Here is a 15,682-nt window from a genome sequence, read left to right as displayed (position 1 = left end):
GACCTCAGGAACTTTCCATTCACTCACTCCATGAGAAGATCATCTTTCCTCAGTTAAGAAGCAGGTTGCCCTCCATGGTGTCTCGCCAGGGTCCTGTACAGCCTCAAGACATCCTTGCCCTTCCACTCAAATCCTTTTGCAATGAAGGCCAACATACCATTTGTCCTCCTTACTCTTCCTTTCAACCACTAGAGAACAAGGACCCATTCCCCTTTCCCAATCTATCACCATTTAGTTAATAACCCTTGTTTTTAGAACCAGAGAATAATGATTTTTTTTCAGACTTTTTCCCCTGAGGTGTATCAGAATGAGGGGAGATTTGATAAAGGATTGTAAAATGACCCTTATAAAGGGTATAGACAGAGTAAATGTAGGTGGGCTTTTTCCAGAGAGGGTAGGTGAGATACCAGAGAACATGGTGAAAGGGCAAAGGTTTAGAGGGAAATTCTTCACAGAGAGGGCGGTGGGAGTGTGGAACGAGCTGCCAGCTGAAGTGGTGAATGCGGGCTCAATTTTGACATTGATGAAGAATTCGGACAGGTTCATGAACGGGAGAGGGATGGAGGGCTATGGACGAGGTGCAGGTCAGTAGGACTAGGCAGAAAGATAGTTTGGCACAGACTAAAGGGTCGAAGGGACTGTTTCTGTGCTGTAATGTTCTATGGTTTCTATGATCCACTTTGCACGGCATTTGGCCACTCTTCCAACTTGTCTAAATCACATGGAAGCCTCCTCATAGCTCAAATTCCACTCCAGCTTTGCGACCCTTGCAAGCAGGGAGATATTAAAAGTTTCCTCGTCTACATGACTGATATACTGTGAGTGGGTGGGCCCCAAGCACAAACCTCTGCAGTACCCTGATAGCTGCTGCCTGCCACCCTGATAAATGCCTGTTTATCCCTTCTCAGTTTGATGTCCGACAATCAATTCTCAATTCATTCCAGCGTATCACCCCAACACCATGGTCTCTCGTATTTATGAAATAATATTTATTTGTATATATCAATACTTGTCCTGCATATGCACTGTTTGTATGTGTTATGTCTGGTTGTGTGTCTGCATGTTTTGCACCAGTGACTGGATAATGATGTTTCGTTGAGTTGTATTTGTGCATTCAGATGATAAACTTAATTTTTCACACTAATCTCTGAGGTGGGAACTTATCAAGAACTTCTGGAAATTCCACTGGATCCACTGGTTTTCCTTCACCTGTACGACTCGTAGTAAACTTCAATGGATCAAGATTGGCCTTCTCAATGCGGATGAGGAATCCAGATCAAGTGCTTCCCCTGCCCCTGCCCCAGGCCTCATTTGCATTGAGAGAGATCACAGACCACAAGGGCCACTTTGAGAATCATCAGGCCAATTTGTGTCCCTGCATTTTACAGCATTTAAGCGGAAATGTTCAGAATTTAAAAAATCGGTGTGCAGAAGTTAAGCTAAGATTTCTAATTCCCTCATGTACAGCAATGCAGCAATTCACCAAGGTTGCGGACTTACAAAATCTTTACCAAGCATAATTTTTATACTTCACGTGATGCTTCATAAAGTATGGAAAAATAATTGATTTTCCAATCTATACAGCCTTGGAGGCTGGTTATATGATTAAATGACTTGCTTACTATAAATAATCATTTACTTATTCAGGGCAGTACAGTTAGTGCAGCGGTTAGTGGGTTCAAATCTGGTACTGTCTATGAGGAGTCTGTACGTCCTCCCCTTACCTGCGTGGGTTTCCTCCAACTTCTCAAAATGTGCGGGTGCTATCGGGTTAATGGGGGGGGGGGCACAGGTTTCATGGGCCGCGCTGTATGTCCAATTTTAAAGCAAGATCAGGTAACTTGATTTCCCTATTGGTAAGAGCACGACAAATTTCAGTAATCAGTAAGCCAGAGGCGTTTCCCTTCCCACGTCCATGAATATTAACTCATTAATTGGTAAATTTGTGCTTCCATTTCTTTCAAATCTTTTGGAGAAACAAAGTTCCATTTGGATGTAGAAAAAAACTCTTCCAATGTTTACATCCTTTGCTGCACTCTGGGTAATTTGGTAATTCCACAACTGATTGAACACTCCCGATTTTCCATCTGCTGGAGGAACAAACGTTAAAAATGAGTACTTCCTGTAGTCTTGTGTTCACCATTTTCTTGCAGCTTTATCCCATTGTTAACTCTGTTCCTTTTTTCATATGAAAGGGAAAATATGCAGAGAGGAGAAAGAAATCCATTCTATTATAGAAAGATGCATTAGCTTCTGGAAATAAGAGCTCATTACAGCAGACAGGTTTCCAAAACTTTACCTGAATCAATAACGATGGTACTATCACAGGTTAAGAAAAAGCACATATCCTGTGATATATTTTATGTGCCACCTCTTCCTCAGTCATTTCAAACCCAATTATAACTTGCAAGCTAATGTTATAAATGCTGCTGGCCATTTTTTGAGAAGTAAAAAATTATAAAATTCCTGGCATAGGCAAATAGAATTGATTAAAAATGACAGGCAAGTTTTAGATTTTGTTCGCAAGGTGGTTTAATGACTGACAATACATTGCCAAACCACAATAAGACGACTTACTAAAGCAGATCTCATGTCTCAGGGAGAATCAAGAAGCCTCCTGTTATCCCCCTGGGTGAAAGGAAATATTGCCACGCAGGACATTCTGTGTACTACCGCAATGTAACCGGGGGGATCCTTCCCAGCAGGCATCAGGGACTCAGACCAGACAAGCATTCAGAGTCTGGAGCCGGGAAACCGTCGGGGGAATGAAGCAGACAGGATTGGTGCCTGCGTCCAGGAAACCCCCAATGAGTAATCACTGGTGTTCCACTTGAAACAACGTCAGAAAGGCAGATCAGTAAGGCACTTAACAAGCCTAGTTCGATAGATTGAGTCGATCCACTGAAATTTTATCCATTGGTTCAAGCAGCATGAAGGCACTGAGTTTAATACTTTGCAATCTATCCCACTCATGGCTTATAAGGGCTATCCTCTAATTTATATTCAGATATCTCTTTTACCTTGCACCATATCTTTGAGATAAATTATGTAACAAATCTATTCATTTCAGTTCCTATTGATTTTAAACCCAAATATCCTCCTGGGGTTATCTCACGAGCATTTTCCTTGTGCCTTCATCTCAATTCAGATTTAATTTCCCTTCTCATTGGCACTTTGCTGCTTTACGACCTCAGGATGGAACATAGAGCTGCACCTTCAACTTCTGCAATCTTGACCTCCAGTGGAGTTTGCTCGTTCTCCCTGTAGTTGCATGGGTTTCCTCAGGGTCTACGTTCTAGATAGTTGCTGGTTGGTTGGTTAATTGACCACCGTTAAAAAATGCCTCCTCATGTCGGCGGCTGATAGGAGACTTCAGTACATTAGAGAGAGGTCACTGGCAGAAGTGGGATTGCTCTGAGAATCGGACTGAAGTGGTCTTCTATTGGTAAGGAAATACGAAAGTCCTTTGCTCTTCAAGGCCTTCCACATTCCAGTGCTGATGGTACAGTTTGGCCTCACTTTCCTCTGCCCAGGCCTGTGCAAAGCTGGTAATAGGCTCAGGCCAGATGGGGAAAGTGGGCCTCACTTTGCAAAAGTATTTTGCATTAACAGTTAACAAAAAAATTAAAACAAGAGTGTATAAAATGCAAAAGGCAGCACTAAACAACAAAGCTAATAATGAAACATTAATTTAAAATATAATCATGTATCTTGTATCAACAAGCATTGAAACTACTCACTGGCCTGACTGCACAAGGTGATAGCATTTATCTGCTGTCAAAGCCAAATCTCCTGTATGAATGGTAGAGGTAACCTATAGACTGCTTGCAGAAGAATCCTGCTCACTGTAGTAGATACAATATGACAAATAAACCAACGTAAATTCCTGAAATAAAATCAAAGTCTGCAAATGCTGTGATTGTAGTAAAAACACAAATGCTGAAGGAGCTCAGCTGGTCTCACAGCATCCATCGGAGGTAAAGATGTTTCGGCCCTGATCCCTTCTTCAAGGGGTGACTAAAAAGCAGGCAGGAACCAGAGGTAAAAAGAAGCTGGAGAGAAGGGAAGAAAAGGCAGGGGAAGGTGTATAGACCATAAAGAGAAGGTGTTAATTGGATAAGGATAGGGGGACAGGAGAGAGGCAAGATGAGAATTGATTGGGGGAGGGGGTTTGCTCTGTGAATGCAGAGCTGGGGGAAAGAGAAGTAAAAGGATTGAGAGAGAGAGAGAGAGAGAGAGAGAGAAACAGATCTAGAGGGAAAGAGACATAGATGGGGAGGGAGCTAACGGAAACCAGAGATGTTGGCTGTTAGACCCACTCAATCTATGCAGTTGTGAAACACAAAAGTCTGCAGACACTGTGATTGTAGTCAAAACATAGAAATCCTGGAGGAGTTCAGCTGGTCTCGCAGCGTCCAGACATTACCAACGTTTCGGTAATGTCGGTAAGGTATCTTTATCTCCTGCGAGAGACCTGCTGGGTTCCTCCAGCCTTTCTGGGTTTTTACTTTAAACTTACACTCCTGTGCTATTTCCTGATGCCCCTGAATTCCTCGATTCTGCATCTTACACATGTCTAATGATCTGCATTCCACCACCTGGGGCTGCACAGATTCACCTCAAGCACTATAGCAATGCAGATTCCACCACACATCTCGACACATTCACACCTTCAGCCCCTCCTGCTAGTTATCAAATCAATGCCATCAGACCGCTGGCGAAAATACAAAAGTGCGCCAAAGGTCATTTCACTTCAGTCGCTCAGCTGGTTATCTGCGAGGAGACTGTTTAGGCTGGACGCAAGCTAATGTTGGAGGTAAACGTGTAGCATCATGCCTGACCTTGAAGATTCTGGAAAGATTAATTTTCTTGCCAATTGGTGCCTAATAAATGGCATTAAAATATTTGCAATGAATGAAGCAGCATTTTTATAGTTATTTCCTTTAAACTATGAGCACGTTATGTTATAGCTAGACTTCAAATCTGTTGAATCACTAGGTGCTTTCAAATTGCAACGTCCGGGTAGCCCTAGTGGGACTCGGCTGAGATTACTGGGTCGTGTGGGCAGGACGCACCTTTCAAATATCAGCCAACCTGGCAATTTTAGGGGGGGGGGGGTCCTTGCCCCTGCAATGATGTGGTGAGTGAAAAGTCACGCAGTCACAGAGGAATCCCTTTCGATTTGAAGATCTCCTAAACACCCACCACATCCCCACCCTGGTCAGATTCCCCCTTGTTCCTGGCAGTCATTCCCCTTCCCCCAGTGATGAGCCACTGCCGTGAATGGGAGGGTGAGGATGCTGCCAAGATCGGGGGGGTGGGGTACTGCTGCAAATGGAGGTGGGGTGGGGAGGGTGCCACTCTGGTTTGCAGCAACTGCTCAATGCGGGAGCAATGGCCGTCTTCCTTACCCATAATGCCCCACGCCACTAGAAGGGGATTATGGGTAAGGAAGGTGGCCATTGCTCCCAGATTCCCCTGTTGAGCCGTCACTGCGAACCGGAGAGGTGTGTGGAGGCAGCAATCCCTCCCCCCGTTCGGGGCAGCAGAACGATATCATCCTGCGTTGAGCCAGCCAGGGGTTTCCCTGTGACACATTCACGCAACCGCTGACATCACCAGAATGACCGGGTCTGCCATTTCCTCTTTCAGATCGCTGGAGGAGGATGTCCGGGTAAGTTTACTTAGTTTTCCGACCATCTCTGAGGTAGGTTTGGGATCCAATTGAGTTTTGACCGGGTTGACCCGGTTGGACCCTTTCAAATAGCCAAATACCTGGGTCATCAATTTCCAGGCTAACCCCACTTTGCGTAACAATTTGAAAGGGCCCTACTGTCAGATCTCCCACCTCTTAGCAGCGGTTTAGTCTTCCTGAACAAAGTTTGACACGACTGCAACTTAAGTAAAGAAAACATGCAAATGTCAAGTTCACGTGCAGTAAAATAATGCAGCACCCTAGATTATCATGACACCTTGATGTTGCAGGAATTTTACATTTAAATTTAAAACATTTAAACATTCGGCACGGTAATAAGCTCTTTCGGCCCATGAGACCATGCTGCCCATTTACACCCAACTGATCTACAACACCCCCCAGTACATTTTGAACTGTGGGAGGAAACCAGGGTGCCTAGGGGGAGCCCACGCAGACATGGGGAGAATGTACAAACTCCCTACAGACAGCATGGGATTCGAACCCAGGCTGCTGGCGCTGTAATAGCATTTAGCTAACCGTTACCAATTGTGCCGGCCATGCAAATTGAAATTATTGTAAAGCATTTCTCACAGCTAATGTTCCTACATTTTTCATCATTAACGTCATTTATAGTGAAAACGAGATTTAATTTTTTGGCAATACAAAAATATTAAATTACACGCGGCCTCAATATACCCCACCCTCCTGGCATCATTCACGGACAGAAGAACAAACTCTTGCTGTAATGATGTCCTTGCCCTCCAGATCTAGTTATCGTGTGACTCGCATAGTTTTTCATTCTTTGTTGCTTCAGCCCGTCTATTTTACTGTTGTTTGTAATCAATGCAACAGCTTTAAACAAAGCCAAGAAATTATTTTTCAAATAATTACTTTGTGTCCACAAAATACTTGGGACTCGTGGCCGCGCTGTATGCCCAAATTTAACATTTTAAATTTGAATGTCTACATTTAAAATTCCTGCAACATCAAGGTGTCGTGGTAATCTAGGGCACTGCATTATTTTATTGCATTTGGACTTGACGTCTGCATGTTTTCTTTACTTAAGTTGCAGTCGTGTCGAACTTTGTTCAGGAAGGTTAACCGCTGTTAAGAGGTGGGAGATCTGATAGTAGGGCCCCTTCAAATTGCCATGCAAAATGGGGTTAGCCAGGAACTGGCACTGGATGGATTGGACTGTATGACCATTTTCACATCTTATTTAAAATAATCCAGAGGAAGAAAATGCTTCCCTCATTATTGTTTCTATGAAAGTGAGGTTTGATTATGCATTTTCCTTCAAAATATTTTAATGATTTTCAGGAAACCACATGATCACGAGAATTCCTCTCAACTCGCTCCATGAGAGCAATGGAAAGGGTGCAAGGGGGATGAACAAAGGGTGATTGCCAGGGCGAGCCTGGGGGGTTTCTTTGGAACATACAAAAATTTATGAGAGCTTTAATTCAGATGTATGAGCGGATAAAAGGAAATAGATTAATCAACCCCTCCCTCTTATAGAATAGGTTTATTTTTCTTTTGAAGTGTTTTGAAAATGGGTTTGGACAAGAAGGGTACACACAATTTATAGCATGAATGCTTAAGGTATTATTAGAGAAATAAAATTATCTGTTTTTTTCATGTATATTGGATTAATATGTGTGTATTTTTTAAATTAAATTCAACAAAGATAAAGAAAGCAGATTAAGGTCCTATTTCTCCTTGTCGGGAGTAATTTAACTGCTGGAGGGGAGTTGAGAAAACTTTCCCTGAATAAGTAGAGGGACTATGGAACACTCTCCCTGAAAGGCTAGAGGATTCCTCGTTGTGCTTTAAAAATATGTGGGTAAACAATTTGAAGAAATAGAAACCTGGCATAGAAATACCATGGGTACAAGAGGAGGTTAGAGGCTGGGTTTTTCACAGTGAACAGTATAAAAGCAAAGGGATAGAATGTTTGTTATTTTTACACAGATTACACTGTTCTGTTCTATCTTTTTCTAAAGACTAACTACTTCAGCAAACTATCTTCACTTGAGTTTGCCAGAAAAATGAATGGAATGGACTGCTAGATATTGTAGTTGATGCAGGTATGTATTTAACGTTTAAAAAAAAAATGGATGAGACATGGATAGGTTTAGAGGGATATAGGCGAAATACAGGTAAATGGGAATAGTGTGAATGGGACAAGTCGAGCTGAAGGGCCAGTTTCCATGCTATATGGGTTTCTCACCTCCTGACACCCCACAGCCTTTCTGGTATTGAATTCGGAGCATCTCGGAACATACCCTACTCAAGCAAGTGGTGGAAATGAATGGAGCCCGATCAATCATTTCCTCTACCAACAGTCTCAGTGCAAACCAATGACCAATTTTGGTGCAGTACCTTGTCCAGGCTACATCTCAAACCAATCTCTATCACCAAGAATGGCAATGGCTGCTCTCCAAGTTGCATGTTATCCCAGCTTCATCATTGTGAGTTTAAATGTTGGAACCACTTCACTAACATCACTGAGTGAGTATCTTGATCAGAAGGGGCGAAGCAGTTCAAAGAAGTATCTCACCACCAGCTTCTCTAAGTAGGGATCAGCAAAAAATGCCAACCTTGACTAGATCCCAATAATTAATATAGAAATTTTTTTTGGCATGGACCTACATCCATTTGGAACTTGCTGAGTTTAGGATGTGAATCCAGATGCTAATCCAATATGCTCACTCCCGTGGGGAAGTCCATAAATAACAAGTTTGATTTGAACCATATTCTTCCTCTGTCAGATCTTTTTTCTTACTGGCAAAATGATCATTTAAACTACAGTATTCCTTCTATTAATCCGTTTTGAATTTGCCAAACCACTCATTTAACTGGCTAAGACTAAAAATAACAAGTTTGGAGTTAACACTGGTGTCAATATATTTTGTTGAATATAAAGGCCCAAAAAGTCGCCAATCAACATAAACATATTCTGGTGTTTGGATTAATAGTTTGGATTAATAGTTTGGTATGTGACTAAGGAAATATTGATAATATGAAATATGTTTTTTAATTACTGGAGCGATTAACAGCAGTAAAATCTGATATTGTAATTACTGGAGCGATTAACAGCAGTAAAATCTGATATTGTACAAAAAAGCCAATGAATTCTAAGTAATGTAGGAGTTATTAATGTCTGCAACGATGGCAAAGACTCCACTTAGCTTTAATAACAATCTGAAGATCTATTACATGACAAAGTACTAGCAAGCAAGATCACTTAGAATTCTAATTTATTAACAAATTATATATCGTCAAAGCTCCTCTGCACAATGCAGAAAATGCATTAGGCAGAGAACAAAATTATTTTACAAATCATTAAAATCTACATTAACAAAATTTCCAGAAGCATTCAACGAAGCAGTAAGGGTGGGGACAGAAGTGGGAAGGGTGAATGTTACTGGCATTCTGAGAAAAGAATGTTATTGACACCAACAGTTTTGAGAAGATGAGCAAAAAATAATGCCCTCAGCAGCTGTATTAACTCTACTGAAAGGCAAAATGGGACCCTTTCTGTGGGAAACAAAAATATAACTAAACAATAGAAGAATTTTACTTTGAACAAAGCCAATTTGTCAGAGAATATCTGGTAGCCATAGTGTCAAGTTAATTCATGAAAGATGCCAAGGTAAATAGATAGTAATCTCTATTCAAAAGACACTGTTATGTACAAAAAGGTTCATTTCTTTCTGGATGCCACTGGAATGATTCATGTTTCCAATCACTGAGTTTTATGCATGAACCCACATTTCAAAGTCGTTACCTCAATCTGAGGAACAGATTCTCTATCTTAACAGGAGACAACTATTTGTTACATTCTCTGCAAATCAGAAGGCCACAGTTAAGTGGTTTGTGAATAAATGCATTGAGATTTTTAAAAAATAGTTCAGAGAACATGTCACAATCTCATGGTAAAACATTGAAAAAAATAAACATATGTTCAACATGATGTCATAACTCAAGGTGTTTTGGTTTCTCTCTTTCATAAAATTAAGCTTTGGTGATTGATTTTTTTTTACCCAGAAGTCCTCGAGTACTTGGTTTCACTGGTTAGTGACTTCAGCTATTGATTCCAACACATGACCGTAGTTGCCAATGCACAGCACAAACAGTATCTTAGAAATCATCGCAAAACGTTTAATACAAGGCTATCGACTTCTGCACAAAACGGTGGACGTTAGTAGGATGACAGTTATTTGGAAACTTCAGATTCAAGGCATTTAAAGATGGTGCAAAAGTCAGAAGTTAATTTGAAAATATATTTCTTTTGGAATATAAATCTACTTCCTTTTGCTCTGTTCCAATCTTTCTTCATGCTCCCACGATGATGGGACAGCTTCTGACTTGGTCTCGGACAAACTGCTTTCTAAACAAATAGACTAGGAGTTGGATTTTGAACCTGCAATTGCCGCAGTTCTCCCAGAGAGCAGCAGAAAGTGGACAAGAGCAAATCAGAAGAACAAGCCTATGCTCTGTCGCTGTGACATAGGTCCACAACTTGCTCCTGCTCCATTCTGCACAGAAACATTTCTCAGTGCACGTCGTACATACTCTTGAAAATATATATTTTGGATACAGACACATACAAATCGTTTATTTTTAAATGCAATCAATTATAATCAATAATTATAAATCAAACAGTAACTCACCACCTGGGCAATAGACTTGGGTGGGGGGGAGTAAGGAACTAGGAATAGACCATATTTAACCACATTTTGAAAGGATAAATATACGTGCTGTAATTCAAAATTATACTTTCCAAGAGCATAATTACTTGAACAAAAGTCAGAAGATTTACACTTGAACACAAACTAATCACACAACTGTGGCCCATGGGAATATTGCCTAAAAGCATTCCATGTTAACCAAAATCCATTCAACCTAGCAACCTATCCAACATATGCAGGTTGGGTCCATATTCTCCCACTCACACCACAGTGCTTTTGAGCTGTGGAATGATCTAATTACAATATTTCATCAGTGAAAAGCATATAGTAACAATAAGATAGTGCAAATGCCAATTACACCTCCCAAGATTAATGTATCCCTACGTTTCCTCAAATTTATCCTCTGAACCAAGCTGTTAATGGCAGGAAATCGATCTGGCGTAGTTGTTGAAGAAAAAAGTCATTTTCAATTCATTAACACAAGTTACACGTTGAACAATAAGGGTTTAATAAATACCTTATCCCCTCTAATGTCTTTTACTGAAGGTATAGGCCCCATGGAATGTAGGCCTGTGGAAGTCATGTGTTCCCTGATGTAGTGGGGCTTCATGGAGGAAGGTGAATGTTTTAAGAACCAACAGCTATTCAACTGCAAGTAGTATCAAATACAGATCCAAACATGTGGTACCTTCACATGGATCCTTTTTAACTGTATTTGCTCCAGTGACAAGACTTTATAAACAGTTGCCTCCAAGAGGCTTTCCTTCTTCCTGAATTGTGCATCCACCGCCTAAAGACATAATGGATAGAGCCCTGAACAGTGTCTGTTTAATTTCCCGCATCTCTGCTCTCACTTCCTCTCCTCCTGGACAGAATAAAGATGGAGTTCCCCACGTCTTCACTTTCAATCCAGGAACCTCTTCTTTTAACGGATGTTCCTGGACAATTTTTTTTTACCACCTTCAACAAGATTCCGCATCCTCCACTTTCAAGATCTTTATGAAATAATTTCCTTTTTCCTCCTCTATGAAACACTTTCTTTTCTGCACTTTTAATGCAATTGATGGGATCTACTGGAAAATGAGCCTGGCCAGGTATCTGATGTTTCAGTGGGGGAGCATTTTGGGAATAGTGACCATAATATAGTAAGTCTTAAGATAGTTATGGATAAGACTGGACCTGGTGTGAAAGTTGGAGAAATGCTAATTGCAACTGCAATTAGGCAGGAACTGGAGAAAGAATATTGGGGGTAGCTGATACACTCAAAAATTGCAGAGATATTAGTAAGAAGTATTCAAGAAGTTGCTGGCTGTTATTTACATAAATGAGCAAACTAATCATGTCAATGGGAGTTAATGCAGATGAAGGGGCAAAGAAGGGGTAGTTTGGGGGTAAATCGACATCTTAGTGTGGAAGTCTTTTAAAAATGAGCTGGTTAGTGCAGGACCATCAGATTTCTGTAAGGATGAAAGAACAGAATGGCAAGGCTCGGGAACCTTAGATGTCAAAAGATTTTGCAATTTTAGTCAAAATGAAAAGGGAAACAGATTAAGGATTAGAAAGATGAAATCAGACCAGGCCTCCAATGAATATAAAGCAGGAAAGAACTTAAGCAAGACATTAGGAAGATTAAAAGGGGCCATGAAACATCCTTGGAAATTAGGATTGCCCAGGATATTTTAATACCTAAATTAGAAGCAAGAGGGTAGATCCAATCAAGGGCAAAAGAGCAGATTTATGTGTGGAGTAGGTGAGTGATGCATCAAAGTAATGCTGTACAAAGCAATTTATAGGACTCCTGTTTTGATTTCCACTCAGGGATCCAGAAATGCCAGATATAGAATGCTACAGCACAGAAAATAGGCTATTTGGCCCTTCTAGTCTGTGCTGACCATTATACCCCTAGCCCCATTGACCTGCTCCCATTCCATAATCCTCAGACCTCTCCCATCCATGTATCTATCCAATTTATTCGTAAAACTTAAGATCAATCCCACATTCACCTCATTCCACTCTCTGTGAAGAACTTTCCCCTAATGTTCCCCCCAAACCTTTCCCCTTCAGCTTAAAACTATGACCTCTCGTATTTATCTCCCCCAATCTAAGTGGAAAGAGCCTACACGCATCCATTCTTTCCGTGCCCCTCGTAATTTTGCAAATATCTATCAAATCTCCCCTCATTCTTCTTCTCTCCAAGGAATAAAGCCCTAACCTGTTTAATCTTTCCCTGTAACTCAACTCCTGAAGACCCGGCAACATCCTAGAAAATTGTCTCTGCATTAATGTTATTGATATTGTTCCAGTAGTTAGGTGACCAGAACTGCACACAATATTCCAAATTTGGCCTCACCAATGTCTTAAACAACTTCAACATAACATCCCAACTCCTATACTCTGTACTTTGATAGGTAAAATTCAATAAGGCAGGCAACATTTCAATTTACTCTCACCTGAAAATGACAAGGAATACTTGCTAAAAATTCTTTTAAAAGGATACTGGCCAAGGAGTTCACTTTGCTTTGTATCGACTTCATCATTCCTCGTTGTGATGTCACATTTTCTTTAGTTGCCATGGCGATGCTAAAGAAAAAAAAGAAAGATAATTGCTAAGAATAGCTTGCTTAGTCTGTTGTATTTTCCAAGCTGAATTGACAGAAAGTTAAAATATCCACCAGTCTGTTTCTTCGGAAATACGACTTGCACTGGCACACTGGGTACTCCCAAAGCAGTTCACATTTTGAGTTTCCTTAAATAAATCTCTATCCATCTTTCTCTTTATTTACTTCTTGGTCCCTGCATCAATTTAACAATGTTCAGAGTAGCCACATTTTCTCCCCCTAAATCTGCATTCTCCAGATAACCACGCTGAAATCCACTGAGACCAATAATGAGACACATTCAACACACCAACGAGTTTGCACAGAGTTACATTCAGCCAGGCAAGCTGAAATGTAAAAGCATTTTCTTAGCCAGCAATGCTTTATGGTCTGTTAAGGTCTATTCAAATGAGGCGTAACCTTATTTTTGAAGCGTCTTTTATCCCTCTCATTGGCTTCCTCAGGAGAAGAGAAAAATTTAAAAAAAAAAACAATGGTGGGGGTCAATTAACACGACCGTCCCCTCAACCCTGTGTGGCTTGCTTCGACAATAACACCATCCACAAATTTGCCGATGATAAAAAGGGAGTGGGTTGCATTAAAAAAAAGGTGATGGATCAGGAGGGAGATTGAAAACTTGGCTGAATGGTGCATCATCGACAACCTTGCACTCGATATCACCAAAACCAAGATTGTTGACTTAAAGAAGGGAAAACCAGGGGTTGTAGACTCAATGATCAATGGGAGTTCAGAGGTGGTTCAGAATTTAAGTTCTTGGGAGTCACTATCTTGGAGGATCTTTCCTGGAGCCATTTCACCAATGGCGTCGTGAAGAAAGCAGGTCAGTGCCTCCACTTCCTCAGGAGTTTACGGAGGTTTGGAATGACATCAGAAACCTTGGCAAATTTTTACGTGTGTGCTGACCGACTGCATCACGATCTGCTATGGGGACACCAATACCCTTGAGTGTAAAACCCTCCAAGAGATAGTGGACACAACCCAGGACATCACAGGGCAAACTCTCTGCACCATAGAAAGTATCTACAGGGAATATGACTGTCAGAGAGAAGCAGCAAGTATCAGGGGTCCATACCACCTGGAACGTGCTGCTATCAGGAAGGGGCCACAAGACTAGTACCTCCAGGTTCAGGAATAGTTGCTCCCCCTCCACCATTAGACTCCTCAACAACAGACTCATTCAGAGACTCATTTAAGGACTTGTACTTTGCTCATTATTTATTACTGAACATTTATTCGCCTGTATTTGCACAGTTTGTGTCCAGTTCTTCATCTGTTTACATTTCTTTATTACATGTGTATAATGTGCACATTTTTTCTGCATTACCAATAAGGGGTGATTCTACCTCACCTTCAAGAAAAAGAATCTCAGGGTTGTATGTGATGTCATGTATGTACTCTAACAATAAACCTGAACACTCAAAGGAACGCTGATGAGAGAAGTGGAGAAAAAAATTGAAACCAAAAATAAAACTGAGGTAGACCTTGAAGGGCATATTTCATGCAAAAGATTCGATAAGCTCCTGCAAGTGCGTGAGTTGGAGGAATCTCAGCTAGAACGCTCTGGTTGTCAAAGGATGTAAAGAATAGGGAACAAAATAAATGCATGTGACACACAATAGGTGAATAATTCATAAGAGCATCACAGTTGGGTACTAAGTTGAGAGGAGATGGAAAAGAAAAGTAATTCAGGCAACGAGGGTAGAAGGATAGTGAAAATAGAAAGGAACAGGTGATAAGTAAGAAGAGAAGGGTACCCATTAGAGGTCAAAACAATAGACAATAGGTGCTGGAGTCGGCCAATTGGCCCTTCGAGCCAGCACCGCCATTTGTCGCATCCCTTTCAATAACCAATCCCAGCCTTATCCCCATAACCCTTAACTCCCCTGCCCACAAGAGCCTTATCCAACTCTCTCTTAAATCTATCCAATGAATCCACCCCCACTACCCTCTGTGGCAGAGGGCAAGTCTGGAATATTTAATAGGGGCCTGAAAATGGTTTTCGTCCAGAAAGGCTGAAGGTAGTGGGAGACAACAGCAGAGGTGAACATTTGTACGCAATGCTGGCCATACTGAATGTAAATAAATGATCTGCGCAAGGGGCATTGCTAGATTGCTGAAGAAAACAGAGGTTGAGATTGCAAACCATAATCATCCAGAGGTCAAAGAGAAGAAGAGAATGATAAATGCGACATCCCAGTCCACCATAGGCTGCTCAATTTGGAGGACAACACAATAATCAGGATTTAAAAAATGAGGACTTGGACATGTTTGAATTAATAAAGGCAAATCGGTGTGTAGATACATACCGCTCATTCATTAAATAGCTATCGACGAAGAAGACTAAATTATTTTGATGGGGTATGGAGAAGATTGATGATGGGGATACAGTCAATGTTTTTCTTCCAGAAAGCATACGATAAAATTCCCATTTAAAAGGCTGAAGAACAAAGGAGTCAGTAGCTGCACCAACCTAAAGAAAAATGAGCTCAAGACAAAAGCAGGGAGGCATGGGAAAGATAATGCTACCGGGGTGTTCATAAGGGGTTAAGGGCTTGGTCCAAAGCTTAATTTCTACATCTTAATTATTTAATCTTGGTAAATGTCACTGCAGTTCAATGTTTCAGAGTGACATTGGTTTTGGAGATAAGCTAAAGAAAAAGAAATACATACGGTTA

General features: G+C 41.0%; 1 protein-coding gene across 4 annotated transcripts in view; it reads right to left on the bottom strand.

Annotated features, from left to right (window-relative positions):
• Positions 1–1,498: 1,498 nt before the first annotated feature.
• The window catches only part of gosr1 (golgi SNAP receptor complex member 1), a 69,110-nt gene continuing 54,926 nt past the window's right edge, over positions 1,499–15,682 (bottom strand). For 2 of the 4 annotated variants that reach the window (XM_069910310.1, XM_069910313.1), the window contains 2 exons: positions 12,887–12,969; positions 8,939–10,824 (listed from right to left, as the gene is read on the bottom strand). In XM_069910310.1, the coding sequence (XP_069766411.1) occupies positions 10,700–10,824; positions 12,887–12,969 (208 nt within the window). In that variant the 3' untranslated portion in view covers positions 8,939–10,699. Of the gene's footprint in view, positions 2,091–8,938; positions 10,825–12,839; positions 12,970–15,682 lie in introns of those variants that run through there. The other 2 variants (XM_069910311.1, XM_069910312.1) reach the window with 2 other exon arrangements.

This window comes from Narcine bancroftii, chromosome 14, assembly GCF_036971445.1.
Source record: "Narcine bancroftii isolate sNarBan1 chromosome 14, sNarBan1.hap1, whole genome shotgun sequence".
Lineage (NCBI taxonomy): Eukaryota > Metazoa > Chordata > Chondrichthyes > Torpediniformes > Narcinidae > Narcine > Narcine bancroftii.
The sequence above is the reverse complement of the archived record's forward strand: the minus strand, read 5'-3'. Positions and strand labels throughout refer to the sequence as shown.